Source organism: Schistocerca gregaria, chromosome 10 (genome assembly GCF_023897955.1).
Source record: "Schistocerca gregaria isolate iqSchGreg1 chromosome 10, iqSchGreg1.2, whole genome shotgun sequence".
Classification (NCBI taxonomy): Eukaryota; Metazoa; Arthropoda; class Insecta; order Orthoptera; family Acrididae; genus Schistocerca; species Schistocerca gregaria.
The window spans coordinates 161,522,087-161,543,410 of NC_064929.1; the positions used below are offsets into that span (position 1 = coordinate 161,522,087).

Here is a 21,324-nt window from a genome sequence, read left to right on the forward strand (position 1 = left end):
TAGACTATTCCATATTTTTCGCTGTTCTCGTATTGTAATCGGGAATTTATTCCGAAATACATGTAAGAGTTCTATAGAACTAGCGGAAGAAAAGCAGATGGTCTCTCAATGCAGTGTGATATCATGAAAATGATAAATAGTGTAACTTAGTGGTGTCACAAAAAATAGTTTCTCGTCCGCTGTGAGAAACATATTTCATCTTACCATGTTCGTTTTTGTTTCGCCTCCAATAAATGCCCTCATTTCAGGGAAAATATATTTTATTTCTTAACACACTTTTATACAATGTTCGGTATGTGAATTTTCACGGCTCTGAATCTGTCTGCTAGTATTATTCTCTCGTTTTCGTTGACTACCGGGAAGTACTTATATGACTGTTCTGTTTCAAATATATCCATCTCGTTTTTTTTATAAATTTTTGTATAACGTCAACTTTTGGTAATATAACTTTCTTTGTGTGTTTGTGCGTTTATTTTGGTTTGTTTCTTTGTGTGTGTATGTGTGTGTGTATGTGTGTGTGTGTGTGTGTTCGAGATATATATATATATATGCTATGCTGTATATATATATATATATATATATATATATATATATATATATATATATATATATATATATATATATATATATATATATATTCGACGCATTTTCGTCCTATCACTGACTACAATTTTCTCCTACTGTGGATGGATTCCTGCATCTTATATTTATCTCAACTATTACACGTCTGATGGATGTTATGCCATTCTATTTTCTTCTGCAGTATTTTGAAATTACAACAGACTGTGAAGCATGTAGTATGCTCCACAGCAATAAGACACGGATTTCTTTTTTCTTTTTTTTCGCTCAGCAGATTAAATTTTTCTTAATGGATACAACGTATCATGAAACAATTCATTTATGATAAGCTGATTGACATTTACATATTTGAGTGGAAGACAAGAAACTATCCTGGGACACTCCAAGGTATTTTATTTGAATCATGCGCTTCCGGGGAACACTAACAAAGCAATGCTATGCTGTTTACAAGAAAATCACGTTTACAGACGTAATGCGTTTCTTGTATGTATCCCTTTTTTTCACTTCAGCGTACTTAGAAACCGCAGCAGTTTTGCTTAGAGCGTTTACTAACATTCTGTTCAGTTGTTGTGTTTAGCCGGCCGGTGTGACCGTGCCGTTCTAGGCGCGTCAGTCTGGAACCGTGTGACCACTACGGTCGCAGGTTCGAATCCTGCCTCGGACATGGATGTGTGTGATGTCCTTAGGTTAGTTAGGTTTAAGTAGTTCTAACTTCTAGGGGACTGATGACCACAGATGTTGAGTCCCATAGTGCTCAGGGCCATTTGAACCAATTTTTTTTTTGTTGTGTTCATGTTATCGTTATTTTTCTTCTATGGTACTTAACGTATTTTACACATATTCAAACTGTGGAAAACTGCCCGTGGGAAATGTTTGGATTAACAGCATTCACCAAATTGATGCATTTTTGAAATGCTTGTAAATGTTCTTTCTTAATACTGGTCATTCATTTAGTTGTGTAAAATACTTCCTACCGTTTAGCTTACTTGTTATACGAAAAATAACTAGCAGACGACAAATGTATTTAATTCGTAGTTGTAATGGCTACATCTGTACCAATGGAACCAACATCCTTCAGTGTTTGCAATTACTTTTTAGTTAAGTTATAGTCCGCAAACACGAGCTGCTTCACTGGCAGAAATAAATTCACGGCAATTCAGCTAGTGCGTGCTACATTACTACTGCCTCAGTTCTGCCAAGGGACACAAGAAGGTTAATTGTTTCTCAAATCACTACAATCGTTTCCATCATGTAGCCTTTGATATTGTGAATTTCCAGATTCAGTCATTCGGACGGGCATTCGTTACTCTGTTTGCATATGGCAAGAGCAGTATATTCCTGACTGGTGATGTCAGTGGCCTATATTATACAATTTATTGTTTTTTCAGTAGGCCTAAAACTGACCTGGATTTCAACTCGCCTGTTTCCCAGAACGTTCTCCCGACACTGATTTGTTTGTTTGTTTGTTTGTTACTGTCTCATACCTGTCTTTTTCATTTCTGTATGGGTTCCAGAGTCCGAAGCGACTATTTATTCAAGAAATTGACCTTGCGCAAAATTGCATGTTTGGATACACAGCGTCTATATTTCATTAACAAAAAAAAGTTCTTAATTTTCCAACATTAAAGTAACCTAGAAATTGTTGTTAAGATCTGGATGCTAAAGGAAGACAAGTAAACAGCCTCTCACGACAGAACGAAACACTGCGACAGAGCCGCAAATTTGTGATTTTTTTTAGTCCCACGCAGTTTATAAGTGGTTAAACAATGAGGTTTCTACTGAGTTGCTTACCCGTTGCTGTTGTGTAAAAACTAGGGAAGTTAATCGTAAAGGCAATTTTTTTCCTCTTTCCGGTGAAAGTCTTTCCACAAAATTTTGTTTATGTGACATTCTACAGAAAATGGCCCGATGAAAGCGATAACATCAACCACAGGTTAGTTTTATACGGTACACGCGTTTACGTATTTAGGCAGTAACGAGCAGAATCGCTTATTTCTTAATACTGTAAATAATTATTAAATTTGTGAAAAATATAACAACATATAGTAAATGCTTAGAAAATGCCTAAAACAGCGAGAAAGGTTTCTGTTTACTTCACCCTAAGCTCCTTTCCTTAAAGTTGTGTAGGTAACACTGATTAATTGACATTCATACTTACTGACAGTTCTCACATGAATTTTATCATAGACATTTTATCATATTATCATAGATGGAAGTGCCTCACGAGCTACGACACTGCACACGTATTCCGTTGAATTGGCGGTTCAGATTCCTGTGGAACAAACCGGATTAATATTTCCCCACAACCTATTATGGTCAGTGTTATGATTAAGGGTTAAAAGGATTTTTTCCCCTCCTCGTCCAATTTCCGTCTCACGTTTTTCTCATGTGGTCGGGCCTTAATGTCGAGATTAAACTACACCACCTGCTCTCTTTTGAGCTGGCGCTCTGCCACAAGCCGCTGCTACAAAATTTTTAAAAAAAAGAAAGGAATGTACTGAAAAGCTAAGTAAAGATTCTTCTGATGATCAGGCCAAGTTTTCTTAGCTGCACGATTCCATACAGGGTGTTCGGAAATTCCCGTCACAAACTTTTAGGACCTGTTGAGGGGAATGAGTACATAATACATAAAACTCTTACGATCGTAGACAGTCTCTCTTTTAAGGCCGAGGATGTCCGTTATTGGTATGGTCGAAACAGCTTGTCAGCGGCAGAGCCGAAAATTTCACTATTGCCCTCCAATGCATTAATAGACATTGTTTTCTGTCCGCCTCCGTAGCTCATGGTCAGAGTGTCTGGCCACTCTAAAGAGGATCCGGTACCGGTACTGCCAGGGATTTCTCCTCGGTTGTAGGTCTGCGAATGGGTGCATTGAGCGTACCAATGCCAATTCAAGAGCCACGAAATTAATCTGGAAAGCCAACAACGGTCGGCACAGCGGTATGCTCCTCCTTACCCCCATCCAAATAAAGCCAGTGTCGGAGGATGACACGGTGATCGGTCGGTCCTAATTTTCGGATCTGAGCCCGAACGTGGAGCATCTCACTTCTCCCTCTGGTTTTCTTTTCAGCGAAAGTGTTTTAACTTTGTCGGTTAATACATTTCTCGAGTTTTGCGGCGACTCGCCTCTTCCCAAACAAGTAAGCTCTGGCCCGTAGGAGACGCTAGCTACCGCCCCCGCAGAGTGGATGACGCAGCCGCCACCCCCACGGGAGGCGCAGCGCCCCCCAGCTTCCGCCGCACCCCCGAGCCCCACCTCCGAAGCCGCCCCCGGCGCTTCCTGTGACTCAGACAGCGCCCACAACCAGCGGCCTATTCGCACACGCGGCCGCCTCTTCCGGCGCTGCAGAAAAGTGTTTTCCCCTCGCTTATTCCTCCTCGCCCTTTATTTTTATTTTTATTCCTCCCCTCGGCTCTCGCCCGCCCCCCAGCGACACCGGCGCCCCCACTCGCGCCTCGGTGGCTGCCAGCCGGAGTAGCGCTGGTTTTCCGCGGCGTAATGGGAAAATATAGCGGCGCTCAGCGCTCAGTGCAAACAAGCCGGCGCTCAAGTGGGCCGCGATAAAAACAACAGCCCGGGCGGCAAGCAGGAGCTGCCACGCTCTCCAAACTCCGTGCCGCCACGGCTACCGCCGCGGTGACGGCCACATAGCTACCCGAATAAGAGCTGCTGCAAGTCGCAACTTGGTACAGCACGACGCGTTAAATACACTACTCGCCATTAAAACTGCTACACAAAGAAGAAATACAGATGATAAACGGGTATTCATTGGACCAATATATTATACTAGAACTGACATGTGATTACATTTTCACGCCATTTGCGTGCATAGACCCTGAGAAATCAGTACCCAGAACAACAAACTCTGGCCGTAATAACGGCCCTGATACGCCTGGGCATTGACTCAGACAGAGCTTGGAGGGCGGTACAGGTATAGTTGACCATTCATCTTCAACACGATACCACAGTTCATCAAGAGCAGTGACTGGCGTGTTGTGACGAACCAGTTGCTCGGCCACCTTTGACCAGACCTTTTCAGTTGGTGAGATCTGTAGAATGTGCTGGCCAGGGCAGCAGTCGAAAATTTTCTGTATCCAGAAAGGCCCGTACAGAACCTGTAACATGCGGTCGTGCATTATCCTGCTGAAATGTAGGGTTTCGCAGGGATCGAATGAAGAGTAGAGCCACGGGTCGTAACACATCTGCAATGTAACGTCCACTGTTCAAAGTGCCGTCAAGAGGTGACCGAGACGTGTAACCAATGGCACCCCATACCATCACGCTGGGTGATACGCCAGTATGGCGACGACGAATACACGCTTCCAATGTGCGTTCACCGAGGTATCGTCAAACACGGATGCTGTAAACAGAACCAGTATTCATCCGAAAAATGACGTTTTGCCATTTGTGCACCCAGGTTCGTCGTTGAGTACACCATCGCAGGCGCTCCTGTCTGTGATGCAGCATGGCTGGGGACAAGCTGTGATAGGTAGAGAAGGGGATGAACAGAGCAAGGGGGGAGGAGGAAATATACTGACAGAGGGGAGGAAGATGTGATGGACGATGCGGGTGTAAGGTGCAGAGGGTTAGTGGGCAGGTGGAAATGGAAGAAACAGAGAAAAAGAGGGAGGAGCAGTAAGATGTATTCAGAGACAGGGGGTGGTGAAAATGTACAAAGAGAGGGATAGAAGGAGAGGAAGAGACAGAGAGAGGAAGGAGGAGAATGATAGATTGTGGTGGGAGAATGAGATGGATAGGCATAGGGAGATAAAGAAGTGGACACAGAGAGAGGCAGTCTGTGTTGAATGAGAGAGAGAGAGAGAGAGAGAGAATGAATGAGATAGGTTGGGAGGAGCGTTGGACATCTCCAATTGTCGTAACTACTGTAATTATGTCTCTTACGCCAGCAAGGCTGTTATGGTAGCACGGGTAAGTTTGGCGTGAATAACGTGGGAGCACACTGCAGTCAGAGATGGGTAACAAAATACATCTTCTATCATAACTTCAGCATACTAGAATTATATCACAAATTTAAGTCGAAAAAGCCAATGGCATGACGGCAAGGAGTTGCTAATAGCGTTTCTCGGTGGCTCCCCACAGAAAGGGAGGCACAAGAGAGAGGGTTATTACATTTTGGTCGGGTCGCGGTGTGCAAGAGGGGCCGCATGCCGGGAGATGGATTCCGGGGTTAAACTGCCGGCTGATCCACTCCAGCACGCCGGAGAGGGGCGCCGGATACGTGGGGTAAAGGCTTAGGCCGGCTCCTGAGGGAGCCGCGGCGAAGTGTCCCAAGGGACAGATCGGGGCCTGCGCCGAAAGGTATAAGGCGCTTCCGTGGAGACGAGGGGAAAAGGAGGTGCGTCCTGTCTACTTAGACCAGTGTCGCCACTTTATTCACAAGGGTACCTAGCGGCCATGGTGCTCGCCTCTCTCTCGAGTGTACAGTTCGTGATATTTATAGCCCACAGTGTATGTTAACATTCACAGTGCAGCAAGGTGACAATATTTCGAAGACCGCCCCAGCCGCGCTAATCACGTGCTGCGAACTGTGCTGTTATGTAAAGCCCCTGCCTGGTCCGCAATCAGACTGCCGGGTTCGACTCCAGTCACTCGCTCCGTCCTTTGACACTCATTTTTATTTCGGAGTCCGCACTGTCGTTTCCGTGAAACGTACACTTCTCCGTGTTTTCCATCTCTGCTGGATGGGATGGCCGGCGAGATCTTAATAAACTGAGAGCAGGAACGCCGATATTTGATCATCGTGAAACCTCCTCTCCAGCTCATGTTACCATTTTTATTATTATTATTATCATCAAAGGATGCGAAACAGGCATGTCTTGTGTGCCACAGACTATTAGAACAATAGAGGAAAGGAGCAATGAAAGTCAGCGACACACCCGACTGAAATAATAAAACAAATCAGCTATCGCCAAGCACTGTTTCGAGCATAACCGGGAGATGAAACGCGACAGGACCAGTATCGTGTTGAAAGAAATCGAGTACGGAGAAGATACGGCTCGCAGCAACTGAAGAAAAACAACCGGGTCAATCGTTTAAATATTGCGCCTAACAATGAAGTCAACAATTTGGCTGTATAGACAAAAGCAGATGATTACGCATTCACGCCGAGAGAAACCTGAAGGGTCACACATTCACCTAATTGATACCCACTGGTCTACAATAATACAAGAAGTAAATATTTGTAGTTGTTTCCGCGGTTTACAGTCTGAAGAACGGTTCGATGCAGCTGTGCAAGTCTCTTCATCTCTGCGTAACTACTGAGGCCTACACGTTTTTGAAGCTCCTCACTGTATCCACCCCTTGGTGTTCCTATTTTTTATCTGCACCCCTCACTTTTTCCCAACATTACCAACCTGGTGACTTCTTGATCCGTCAGGACGTCTCCCATCAACTGATCATTCTTTCAGTCAAATTGTGCCACAAATTTCTTTCTTCCATAGGAGGTCTCCCATCAACTGATCCTCCTTTCAGTCAAATTGTGCCACAAATTTCTTTCTTCGGCAGTTGGATACAGTATTTTGCTCGATGTACACATCTAATGTTTGACATTCTTCGGCAGTTGGATACAGTATTTTGCTCGATGTACACATCCAATGTTTGGTTTTCTTCTATGGCACAGATTTGCAAAAGCTTTTACTGTCCACGGTCGCAGATTCGAATACTGCCTCGGGAATGCATATGTGTGATGTCCTTAGGTTACTTGGGTTTAAGTAGTTCTAAGTCTAGAGGACTGATGATGTCAGCTGTTAAGTCCCATAGTGCTCAGAGCCATTTGAACCGTCATGCAAATATCGGAGGAGAGCTTCTGTGAAGTTTTGAAGGTAGAAGATGAGGTACTGGCAGCAGTAAAGTTGTGCTGGGTAGTTCAGTTGGTAGAGCAGTAGTCCGCCAAAAACAAAGGTCCCGAGTTCGAGACTCGGACCGGAACACAGTTTTATTCTGCCAGGAAGTTTCGTATCAGAGCACTCTCCGTTTCAGAGTGACCTGCGAATAACTGCATTCCACATCAAAAGGCGAGGTGAGCATCGTTGTAGTGGCGCTAAGAAATGGAATCAAATGGCTTTAAGCACTATGGGACTTACCATCTGAGGTCATTAGTCCCCTGGACTTAGAACTACTTAAACCCAAGTAACCTAAGGACATCACACATATGCATTCCCGAGGCAGTATTCGAATCTGCGACCGTGGACAGTAGAAGCTTTTGCAAATCTGTGCCATAGAAGAATTCCGAACATTAGATGTGTACATAGAGCAAAATACTGTATCCAACTGCCGAAGAATGCCAAACATTAGATGTGTACATCGAGCAAAATACTGTATCCAACTGCCGAAGAAAGAAATTTGTGGCACAATTTGACTGAAAGGAGGATCAGTTGATGGGAGACGTCCTGCACACACACCCATGCCCGAGGCAGGATTCGAACCTGTGGCAGTAGCAGCAGCGCGGTTCCGGACTAAAGCGCCTACAACCGCTCGGCAACAACGTCCGGCGGAAATAGAACCGATAGACAATATAAACAAGCGGAAAGCCCTGATTGGCTCCTGAATTGAGGCTATGAGGAATTTCCTAAACAGGTTCCTCACATCGAAGAGCTGCGACGGGACAACGAAGATCGAGGGAGAGACGAGTAGCGCTGACGGCGGGGAAGGTAGCAATTCTGGGCAGAAACAAAAGGCTGTGTGTGTGTGGTGTGTGTGTGTGTGTGTGTGTGTGTGTGTGTGTGTGTGTGTGTGTGTGTGTGTGTGTGCGGTGGGCGAGCAGAGCAGACGCAGACGCGGGAAGCTGCGCTAATCAAATCCTCCCTTTCTGTGTCCTCGCCGCTGCCTCCGCAGAGAGTACACCGGGCCTTTCTGTTTTTCCCTGCGAGTCCTGTAGGAGAGACACAGGATGCGGTCTGCTGTGCTGGCGGGACATGGGAGACACGTCGTTTCTGCGAGGGAGCGCGGGTCGGTTGGTTGCGGCGGAAACAGGCCGTGCTAGCGAGGCACTTACATTAAGGCGCGCCCGGCCCACCGTAGGGCAGAGCGGATTCCCGGCTGCACAAAGCCCGTGCTTACTGCTGACTGACGGACAGAAAACGGAAGGTCAAATGCCGAGGATTGTTACCTGTACCTACATCTACACTACTGGCCATTAAAATTGATACACCACGAAGATGACGTGCTACAGACGCGAAATTTAAGCGACAGGAAGCAGATGCTGTGATATGCAAATGATTAGCTTTTCAGAGCATTCACACAAGGTTGGCGCCGGTGGCGACACCTACAACGTGCTGACATGAGGAAAGTTTCCAACCGGTTTCTCATACACAGACAGCAGTTGACCGGCGTTGCCTGGTGAAACGTTGTGATGCCTCTTGTAAGGAGGAGAAATGCGAACTATCACGTTTCCGACTTTGATAAAGGTCGCATTGTAGCCTATCGTCATTGCGGTTTATCGTATCGCGTTGGTCGAGATCCAATGACTGTTAGCAGGATACGGGTTCAGGAGGGTAATACGCCGTGCTGGATCCCAACGGCCTCGTATCACTAGCGGTCGAGATGACAGGCATCTTATCCGCATGGCTGTAACGGATCGTGCAGCCACGTCTCGATCCCCGAGTCAACAGATTTGGACGTTTGCAAGACAACAACCATCTGCACGAACAGTTTGACGACGTTTGCAGCAGCATAGACTATCAGCTCGGAGACCATAGCTGCGGTTACCCTGTGACGAACCTGGGTGCACGAATGGCAAAACGTCATTTTTTCGGATAAATCCAGGTTCTGTTTACAGCATCATGATAGTCGCATCCGTGTTTGGCGACATCGCGGTGAACCCACCATGGACGCGTGTATTCGTCATCGCCATACAGGCGTATCACCCGATGTGATGGTATGGGCTGCTACTGATTACACGACTCAGTCACCTCTTGTTCGCATTGACGGCACTTTGAACAGTGGACGTTTCATTTCAGATGTGTTAGGACCCGAGGCTCTACCCTTCATTCGCTCCCTGCGAAACCCTACATTTCAACAGGATAATGCACGACAGCATGTTGCAGGTCCTGTACGGGCCTTTCTAGATACAGAAAATTTTCGACTGCTGCCCTGGGCACCACATTCTCCAGACCTCTCACCAACTGAAAACTTACGGTCAATGGTGGCCGAGCAACTGGCTTGTCACAATACGCCAGTCACTACTTTTGATTAACTGTGGTATCGTGTTGAAGCTGCATGTGCAACTGTACCTGTACAGGCCATCCAAGCACTGTTTGACTCAATGCCCAGGCCTATCAAACCCATTACTACGGCCAGAGGTGGTTCTTCTGGGTTCTGATTTCTCAGGATCTGTGCTCCCAAATTGCGTGAAAATGTAATTACATTTCAGTTCTAGTATAATATATTTGTATTATGAATACCCGTTTATCATCTGCATTTCTTCTTGGTGTAGCAATTTTAATGGACAGTAGTGTACATACGTATCCGGACGACAGTTGCGGAAGGCAAGGTACAACACTTCCCATGTCAGGGTCTCTTACCTACGAGTCGCGTATGGAGAGCTAAAAAATGACTGCTAATGCTCCCTATATACCGCAACGAACAGAAGCGAACAACGACAATTAACCACGTTCACTACCATTCGCTTGTGTCTCTAAACATGCGTTACTATTAGAGCGAACGGAAGACAATACGAGATTACGAACAACGCCGACGAATGTTTCGTTACTGTTTTCTGGTACCTATAGTCGGACTCTAAGTAGGCAAGGTGTCGCCCGCCCGGTTACCCGTGCGGTCTAACGCACGGCTTTCCGGGCTGCGAGGAGCGCCTGGTCCCCGGCACGAACCCGACCGGCGGATTTGTGTCGAGGTCCGGCGAACTGGCCAGTCTGTGGATGGTTTTTAGGCGGTTTTCCATCTGCCTCGGCGAATGCGGGCTGGTTCCCCTAATTCCGCCTCAGCTACACTATGTCGTCGATTGCTCCGCGAAAACAAGTTCTCCACGTACGCGTACACCACCATTACTCTACCAAGCAAACATAGGGGTTACACTTGTCTGGTGTGAGACGTTCCCTGGGGGGTCCACCGGGGGCCGAACTCCACAATAACCGTGGGTTCGGTGTGGGGTGGCGGAGAGGTGAAGTGGACTGCGGTAGTCGTCGTGGGATTGTGGACCACTGCAGCTGCGACGGAGCCTCTCCGCCGTTTCTAGGTCCCCGGTTAACATACGATGCAATACAATACAATACAAAGTGTTTACTTTCATTTGATACAAGTAAAATTTTGAAAACAACGCATCGCACGAAAAAATGTTTTATGTGGAAAGTTGATATTAGTAAAGGGGACATCTCTCTCTGCCACTACTGGCCGTGTAGGGAACCCCCCCCCCCCCCCCCCCACAATTAATACACATTCTGGTTTTACTCCAAAAAATACGTACGGAATACTCAAACAATTTTTTTCCCATGATACTGTAATCGAAAAATATAAAGTGTGCCCGTCTTTCAGGCCGGCCATTGTGGCCGAGCGGTCCTAGGCGCTTCAGTCCGGAACCGCGCTACTGCTACGGTCGCAGGTTCGAATCCTGCCTCGGGCATGGATGTGTGTGATGTCCTTAGGTAGTTTGGTTTAAGTAGTTCTAATTCCAGGGGACTGATGACCTCAGATGTTAAGTCCCATAGTGCTCAGAGCCATTTGAACGATTTTGACAACAGCGCAGCACGAGCAAACGCAACGAAATTCGAACCGACCGATATCGTTTGCTCCCTTCTCAACTACTGCTTCCCTTCAACGAATTTCCGATCCAACTACTGCAGTCCCGTTTCTGTACAAGCAGCAGATAACTTTTCGCTCCCTGTGTTTCATCCCTGACGACTTCAGAGGTGTGATAGGGGATGGTAATGTGATGACAGGAAGACACGTACCCGGGCAAGACCGTTTGATAAGCTTCTTTCTGTTCTTCCCCCGGCAATACAATTTCCGCACTTTTCCTCCATTCTGCCCTCTCCAGAAAGCATCTCCGCAAGGCAGTTCGGCATTCCTTATTGAAATATTCGTGACGTAATGCTACTTATAACGCACACGGTAACCATACAGTTGCACACAAGTACAGCAAAGGCTACAAGAGACGTAAACTCTACATCGGAGTGAAAGTTCCTGGCAGATTAAAACTGTGTGCCGGACCAAGACTAGAACTCGGGACCTTTGCCTTTCGCCGGCAAGTGCTCTACCATCTGAACCACCTAATCACGACTCACGCCCAGTTCTCACAGCTTTACTTCTGCCAGTACCTCGTCTCCTACCTTCCAAACTAGGTTCGCAGGAGAACTTCTGTAAAGTGTGGAAGGTAGGAGACGAGGTACTGGCAGAATTAAAGCTGTGAGGACGGGGCGTGAGTCGTACTTAGGTAGTTCAGATGGTAGAGCACTTGCCCGCGAAAGGCAAAGGTCCCGAGTTCGAGTCTCGGTCCGGCACAGAGTTTTAATCTGCCAGGAAGTTTCATATCAGCGCACACTCCACTGCAGAGTGAAAATCTCATTCTGTAAACATCCCCCAAGCCATGTCTCAGCAATATCCTTTCTTTCAGGAGCGCTAGTTCTGCTAGGTTCGCAGGAGAGCTTCTGCAAAGTTTAGAAGGTAGGAGACGAGGTACTGGCAGAAGTAAAGGTGTGAGGACGGGGCGTTGTACAGCCGACTTTGCTAGCGATGGTTCACTGACAAAATACGCTCTCATTTGCCGAGACGATAGTTAGCACAGCCTTCAGGTACGTTATTTGTTACGACCTAGCAAGGCACCATTATCAGTTTCTATTGATATTGTAAATCATTTAATGTCAAGAGCGACGTTTGTCATTAATGGATTAAAGTCTTCCACCAGCTACGTCCGTTTTTCTCAATACTAATTCCGTTGTCATGTTCCAGGCGTCACGCCAGCCTGCGTGAGCTAAAACGCGTGCATTTCGGCCTCCTTTAGTAACACGGTGTTGGCTCTCCTGCCAACCACAACATTGGTAGAGCACTTGCCCGCGAAAGGCAAAGATCCCGAGTTCGAGTCTCGGTCCGGCACACAGTTTTAATCTGCCAGGAGTTTTAATATCAGCGCACACTCCGCTGCAGAGTCAAAATCTGATTCAACATGGGACTGTTACAAAAGCTACCGAGCGAGCAACTTTGCAACACAGAAGTCGTGGACGCTCGAGACGGCCCTGCAGCGATCAGTGAACAAAACCGGGGCAGTGAAAGTCTGGTCTCTTCTGGCGCGACAATAAGACTCGCGGAGGTCCCTGGGAGCTGGCAGACAATGCCCGTGGCGCAAGCTGTCGCCGTCCGGAAGAATGGACCGCTGTGCAGGTGCTCCGCCGGTTGCCACAGCACACGGTGACTCCAGCCGGCTGCATTGTCTGACCGCGGGCGGGATGGCTCCCCGCCGACGCCCACGCAACCTGCTCACCCATTAGACACGCTTTCACGTCGCGAGGGCACACTGCAGCCTGTACAGATTCCACGTTCACAGCCCGCGCCAAAAGCCACGTCGTAGTTTTCCCCCGTCACAGTGTATGGTTCCCCTGTAGTCTGACCTACTCACCGGCCAAGAGCTTCGAGAAGCCAATGTGGATGAAATATCGACAAATCTAATTGAAGTTCCTACGAGCTGTGGTCCACGGGAATCATTACAGTGACATTTGATTGTTATGAGGTTTGGTGTCCGCCCCTGGTAGCTGAGTGGTCAGCGTGACGGAATGTCCTGATGGCCCGGGTTCGATTCCCGGCTGGGTCGGAGATTTTCTCCGCTCAGGGACTGGGTGTTGTGCTGTCCTAATCACCATCATCAATTCATCCCTATCGACACGCAAGTTGCCGACGTGGCGTCAAGTCGAAAGACTTGCACCAGGCGAAGGGTCTACCCGACGGAAGGCCCTAGCCACACGGAAATTACATTTCCATAAACTCTGCAGCACACCGAGGTGACAAAAGTCATGGGGTACCTCAGAACACAGGTCTTTGGAAGTCCCTTGCAGAAATTCTGAGCCACGCTGGCTCTTTATCCGTCCATAATTGCAAAAGTGTTGCCGGTGCAGCATTTTGTGCACGAGCTGACCTCTCGATTCTGTTCCATAAATATTCGATAGGACTCACATCGAGCGATCTGGGTGGCCATAACGTTCGCTCGACCTGTCCAGGATGTTTTGCAAACCAATGTCGAACAGCTGCAGCCCAATGATGACGTGCATTATCATCCATAAAAATTTCGTCATTTTTTGGGAACATTAACTCCAATGAATTACTGCAGATGGTGTCCAAGTAGCTGGACATGACTAGGACACAGCCCAAAAAATGGTTCAAATGCCTCTGAGCACTATGCGACCTAACTTCTGAGGTTATCAGTCGCCTAGAACTTATAACTAATTAAATCTAACTAACCTAAGGACATCACACACATCCATGCCCGAGGCACGTTTTGCGATCGCTCGGTTCCAGACTGTAGCGCCTAGAACCGCACGGTCACTCCGGCCGGCATATAACAACAATAAAGAACTATGATACAAAGACAGTCATTACTCTAAAGCTAAATACAAGTCTATTTCTTAAAAAAATATAACATGCTAAACGCCTCTATCAATGGTGATGTATTATGGAAGACGTCGTGGAAGCTCGTCATTAAGTTTTCAATTATTTCCCAGCTTATGGCTTTCAACTTATCAATATTGTGGAGTCACCACGAAAAATCTTAGTTCTCGAGATGATCCCAGAAGGAAAAGTAAGGGGCTGAAACAGCTAATTATCTCGACGGTCACAGGATATCATCGGTTGAGAGTTAACAATGTGAAAACTGGCGTCTCAGTGTAGTCATTCAATTATGAGCAGCAAGGGCTGTACCCCGGTCTTGCCGAAACCATATCGCGTTTTGACGGCAATGTTCGTTTAGCTGTGCAATGAGGATATTCCTATTGTGGGCGCGTAGCACCAGGAAATGATACTCAGTAACCGGCCATTGTACTCTTAAAAGAAATACCTATCAAAAAAATGTTCAAATGTGTGTGAAATCCTATCGGACTTAACTGCTAAGGTCATCAGTCCATAAGCTTACACACTACTTAACCTAAATTACCCTAAGGACACACACACACACACACACACACACCCCACCACCACCACCACCACCACCACCACCACCACCAACAACAACAACAACAACACACACACACACACACACACATGCCCGAGAGAGGACTCGAACCTCCGCCGGGACCAGCCGCACAGTCCATGACTGCAGTGGCCAGACCGCTCGGCTAATCCCGCGCGGCAGTAACCTATCGATTCCAAAGTAGTTTCCAATAGCACACCAGAAGACGACACTTGTGCTACCCGGGACCTTCTTATGAATGAGCTGCGAGTCTGTCTTCGAATAATACCGAAAGTTTTGTCTATCGACAAACCCACTCAGAAGGAAGTTTGCGTCATGAGACATCACAACATATGTCAGAAATGCGTCATCCTGGTTAACTCTGTCCAATAATGTAGCGCAGATATTGCTTCTACTCAATTTATATCCCAGCCGTAAATATTGAGCCACTTGCAACTTATTTAAATGAAACTGTAAATACAATTTCACAATCCTAAGCAAAGACGTGGTGTTCTGGAATGGCGAAGGGTAGGTTGCTGTGGGCCTCGTTGCGACGTTGAACGAATTCGTCGGATATTTTCCCTTATGATCCAAATTGCTTACCAAACCCCTCTCTGACTATTGTTTTAAACACTTGCATATTCTCCCTTTGTCTGGTAGATAAAGATCGCGGTCTTCTCCAAGGCGCACAGGACAGAAGTCCTCCGCTACCTTAATATGCCCCTGCATTGACTAACGTACTGTACTGAACAGGATGGCAGGCTATATGCGCAAGCACATGTACATCTTGGCAAAGTGGCCATCCTACATATTCGTTCCTTTAGTAGATACAGTCCTGTTAAATCGAACGAATCTTTTAAAATATCATGTAGCGTAATTTTTTTCTTTTTTTTTTCGATAGAAATGGCAAGACAGGTGACAAGACGCTATCTCTTCTTCGGAAAACCAAAGTTTCGCGGATCAGACCTAGCCCCGGTCGCCCATGTTTACGTCTTCAGCGGAAGAGAGACAGAGATCCGCAGGCAGGCTTGCTGACAAACACATAGAATTTTGTATCTTTGTCTTTGGAAAGGCAGGTCTCTGCTAGTCAGGAGAACATCGGTAGAACTGGACTGGAATGAGTGGAGTACGTGTCAGAGCCACTTTCCGCAAGGCACTCAATGGATCCCACACCCTGCTCCGCAAAAGGCGGCCCGGAGCACTCCGACAAGGCCCCAGGGGACGGCTGCGTAGTTTCGGCGTCGCGTCGGTGCGGAACCGTCACGGCCCATGTACGGCGGCGGGCTGTCCATTAGCGCTCCCTCCGACGTCTGAAGACGCACTGCTCCTGCCGGCCAGAAACGTCGCAGCCCAATGGTGACTTGCTGCTCCTCCAACAGATCCCTATCCGCCCCTGTCGGACCATTCGGTAGCGGCCGGCCGCCGTGTCGACACCCGCCAGCAATTCCTCATCCGCGGAATCGATACACCACTAAACTGCCGACCACTCACGCTGCAGCAGCATGAAGGATACAAAGGAAATTTTTCTTATTCTTCAGACATAATACAGTGAGCTGCCAAAACCGCGAGACAGTGATATGAACACATACAGATCACAGTAGTATCCCATACAAAAGGTACAAAAGGTCAGTGCATTGGCAGAGTAGTCGGCTGTACTCAGGTGATTCATGCGAAAAAGTTTCCGACGTAATTATGGCTGTACGACGGGCATTAACAGACTTTGGAAACTGAATGGTAGTTGGAGCTCGACGCATGCGATATTCTACACTACTGGCCGTTGAAATTGATACACCACGAAGATGACCTGTAACAGACGCGAAATTTAACCAACAGGAAGAAGATGCTAGGATATGCATATGATTAGCTTGTCAGAGCATTCACACAAGGTTGGCGCCGGTGGCGACACATAGAACGTGCTAAAATGAGGAAAGTTTCCAACCGATTTCTCATACACAAACAGCAGATGACCGGCATTGCCTGGTGAATCGTAGTTGTGATGCCTCGTGTAAGGAGGAGAAACGCGTACCATCACGTTTCCGACTTTGATAAAGGTCAAATTGTAGCCTATCGTGATTGCGGTTTATCGTATTGCGACATTGCTGCTGCCGTTGGTCGAGATCCAATGACTGTTAGCAGAATATGGAATCGGTAGGTTCAGGAGGGTAATGCGGAACGCCTCGTAACACTAGCAGTCGAGATGATAGGCATCTTATCCGCATGGCTGTAACGGGCCGTGAACCCACGTCTCGATCCCTGAGCTAAAAGATGGGGACGTTTGTAAGACAACAACAACAGTTCGACGACACGTTTACAGCAGCATGGACTATCAGCTCGGAGACCATGGCTGCGGTTACCCTTAACGCCGCATCACAGACAGGAGCGCCTGCGGTGGTGTACTCAACGACGAACCTGGGTGCACGAATGGCAAAACATCATTTTTTTCGGATGAATCCAGGTTCTCTTTACAGCATCATGATGGTCGCATCCGTGTTTGGCGACATCGCGGGGAACGCACACTGGAAGCTTGTATTCGTCATCGCCATACTGGCGTATCAGCGTGATGGTATGGGGTGCCATTGGTTACACGTCTCGTTTGTTCGCATTGACGGCACTTTGAACAATGGACGTTTCATTTCAGATGTGTTACGAACCGTGGTTGTGCCCTTCATTCGATCCCTGCGAAATCCTACATTTCAGCAGGATAATGCACGACCGCATATTGCATGTCCTGGACGGGCGTTTCTGGATACAGAAAATGTTGGACTGCTGCCCTGCGCAGCACACTCTCCAGATCTCTCACCAATTAAAAACGTCTGGTCAACGGTGGCGGAGCAACTGGCTATTCACAATACTCTAGTCACTACTCTTGATGAACTGTGGTATCCTGTTGAAGCCGCATGGGCAGCTGTACCTGTACACGCCATCCAAGCTCTGTGTGACTCAATGCCCAGGAGTTATTACGGCCAGAGGTGGTTGTTCTGGGTACTGATTTCTCAGGATCTATGCACCCCAATTGCGTGAAAATGTAATAACATGTCAGTTCTAGTATAATATATTTGTCCAATGAATACCCGTTTATCATCTGCAGTTCTTCTTGATGTAGCAATTTTAATGGCCAGTAGTGTATTTAGGAAATTGTTAGGGAATTCAAAATTCCGAGATCCACAGTGTCAAGAGTGACCTTAGAGTACCAGCTTTCAGGCATTACCTGCCACCTTCACTTAAAGACGAAGAACAGCGACTTTTGCGCAGAATTTTCAGTGTTGATTGATAAGCAACGCTGCCTGAAATAACCGCATAAATCAGTGTGGGACATACGGCTGACCGTCAATGGGCTATGGCGGCAGACGACGAACGCGATCGCCTCTGGTAACACCACGGCATCGCCTGCCATGCCTCTACTGGGCTCGTGACCATATCTGTGGGACCCCACACGACTGGAAAACCCTGCCCTGGTCAGATGAGTCTCGGTTACAGCAGATGGTAGAGTTGGAATGTGGCAGAGACCCCATGAACCTATGGTCACAAGTTGTCAACAAGGCACCGTGCAAGCTGGTGGTGTCCCCACAATGGTGTAGGCTGTGTTTGCATGGAATTTTCGGTGAGGTGTTATCAATTCAGCTTGTTCGAGCAAGGTGAAGCAATAGAATCTGAGGCATGCCATACAGCTTGCACCGAGCGAGATGGCTCAGTGGTTAGCACACTGTACTCGCATTCCGGAGGACGACGGTTCAATCCCGTCTCCAGCCATCCTGATTTAGGTTTTCCGTGATTTCCCTAAATCGTTTCAGGCAAATGCCGGGATGGTTCCTTTGAAAGGGCACGGCCGATTTCCTTCCCAATCCTTCCCTAAACCGAGCTTGCGCTCCGTCTCTAATGACCTCGTTGTCGACGGGACGTTAAACACTAATCACCCACCACCACCATACAGCTTGCAGTATGAGCTCTCTGCCTGTTGGCTACACGGTGCCTTGCCATGGTTTAACTCGGGTTACCACTGGCTGGAGAAAAGTTTAAGAAAATATTGCATTTGTCCTTGATACCTTGCTACGGCGCAGCAGTATCACCGAGATGTCTCCTCGGAGTGAGTATTTTTTTTTTCTCTCCGGCGTGTTTACGTGACGACCTGCAGAATTGGCACGAACATCACGACGCCTGGCAGAGAAAACTTGCGCAGCCAGTTCTCACACGGGACGTTTAATTAATACCTGACAGTGATGGAGCGCTTTTCTCTGCGCACCGGTCGCCTCGGGCGAACGCCCGCGCTCTGCCAGCAGTAGAGCGCGCCCAGTAATTACGCAGAGCGCCCGCCAACACCTGGACAGCGCCCGCAATGGGGACCCGGCACGAACAAGTGCGTCCGCCGTATCGGGCTGTCGCATCTGCGGTGCAGCAGCCGCCCCGCGAATGAGTACTTGCCACCGAGAAACGCTCAGCCCCACAAGTCGTGCGTGAGCCTAATCTGCTCGGATCCTTCATTTCCCTCGTTACTCCTCCGCGGGAGGCCTTTGTAGTTATGCGTGTTTCCCTTATCGCCAGCCGCACGTAACGTGGCGCTGCCCACCGTCAGAAAACTTGTCATAGGTCTCGCCGAACTGCGCTGTTCTCCACTGGTGACGACAAATGTAAATCTAACACGTGTGTATGATGACATTGTAATTGTATCAGCTACAACAAACGACCCGGAAGAGCAGTGAAAGGAATGGATAGTGTCTTGGAAATATAAGATGAACATCAATAACAGTAAACGAGAGTAGCCTTCTCTATACAGGGTGGTCCATTGTTCCTCACCGGGCCAGATACCTCACGAAATAAGCGTCAAACGAAAAAACTACAAAGAACGAAACTCGTCTAGCTTGAAGGGGGAAACCAGATGCCGCTATAGCTGGCCCGCTAGATGACGCTGCCATAGGTCAAACGAATACCAACTGCGTTTTTTTTAAATAGCAACCCCCATTTTTATTACATATTCGTGTAGTACGTAAAGAAATACGAATGTTTTAGTTGGACCACTTTTTTCGCTTTGTGACAGATGGCGCTGTAATAGTCACAAACTTATGACTCACAATTTTAGACGAACACGTGGTTACAGGTAGGTTTTTTAAATTAAAATACAGAACGTAGGCATGTTTGAACATTTTATTTCGGTTGTTCCAATGTGATACATGTACCTTTGTGAAGCTATCATTTCTGAGAACGCAAGCTGTTACAGCGTCATTACCTGTAAATACCACATTAATACAATAAATGCTCAAAATGATGTCCGTCAACCTCAATACATTTGGCAATACGTGTAACGACATTCCTTTTAACAGCGAGTAGTTCGCCTTCCGTAATGTTCGCATATGCATTGACAATCCGTTAACGCATGTTGGCAGGAGTTGTCGGTGGATCACGATAGCAAATATCCTACAACTTTCCCCACAGAAAGAAACCCGGGGACGTCAGATCCGGAGAACGTGCGGGCCATGGTATGGTGCTTCGACGGCCAATGCACCTGTCATGAAATATGCCATTCAATACCTCTTCAACCGCACGCGAGCTATGTGCCAGACATCTAACATGTTGGAAGTACATCGCCATTCTGTCATGCAGTGAAACATCTTGTAGTAACATCGGTAGAACATTACGCAGTAAATCAGCATACACTGCAGCATTTAGATTGCCATCGATAAAGGGGGGCCCAAGTATCCTTCCTCCCATAATGCGGCACCACACATTAACCCGCCAAGGTCGCTGATGTTCCACTTGTCGCAACCATCGTGGATTTCCTGTTGCCCAATAGTGCATATTATGCCGGTTTACGTTACCGCTGTTCACGAATGATGCTTCGTCGCTAAATAGAATACGTGCCCAAAATCTGTCATCGTCCCGTAATTTCTCTTGTGCCAAGTGGCAGAACTGTACACGACGTTCAAAGTCGTCGCCATCCAATTCCTGGTGCATAGAAATATGGTACGGGTGCAATCGATGTTGAAGTAGCATTCTCAAAACCGACGTTTTTGAGATTCCCGATTCTTGCGCAATTTGTCTGCTACCAATGTGCGGATTAGCCGCGACAGCAGCTAAACACCTACTTGGGCATCATCATTTGTTGCAGGTCGTGGTTGACGTTTCACTTGTGGCTGAACACTTCATTTTCCCTTAAATAACGTGACTATCCGGCGAACGGCCCGGACACTTGGAGGATGTCGTCGAGGATACCGAGCAGCATACATAGCACACGCCCATTGGGCATTTTGATCACAATAGCTATACATGAACACGATATCGATGTTTTTCGCAATTGGTAAACGGTCCAGTTTAACGCAAGAAATGTATCACGAAGCAAATACCGTCCGCAGTGTCGGAATGTTACGTGATACCACGTACTTACATGTTTGTGACTATTACAGCGCCATCTATCACAAAGCGAAAAAAGTGGTCCAAAAAAAACATTCATATTTCTTACGTCCTACACGAATATGTAAGAAAAATGGGGGTTCCTATTAAAAAAAAAAACGCAGTTTATATCCGTTTGACGTATGGCAGCGCCATCCAGCGGGCCAACCATAGCGCCATATAGTTTCCCCCTTCGAGCTAGACGAGTTTCGTTCTTGGCAGTTTTTTCGTTTGATGC

The 21,324-nt window shown here is 47.3% G+C and overlaps 1 protein-coding gene across 1 annotated transcript in view; it reads right to left on the bottom strand.

Annotated features, from left to right (window-relative positions):
* The window catches only part of LOC126293225 (uncharacterized), a 99,723-nt gene that overhangs the window by 39,309 nt on the left and 39,090 nt on the right, over positions 1-21,324 (bottom strand). Inside the window, exon 2 of the mRNA XM_049986346.1 lies at positions 3,706-3,891. Coding sequence (XP_049842303.1) covers positions 3,706-3,891 — 186 coding nt within the window. The remainder of the gene's footprint in view (positions 1-3,705; positions 3,892-21,324) is intronic.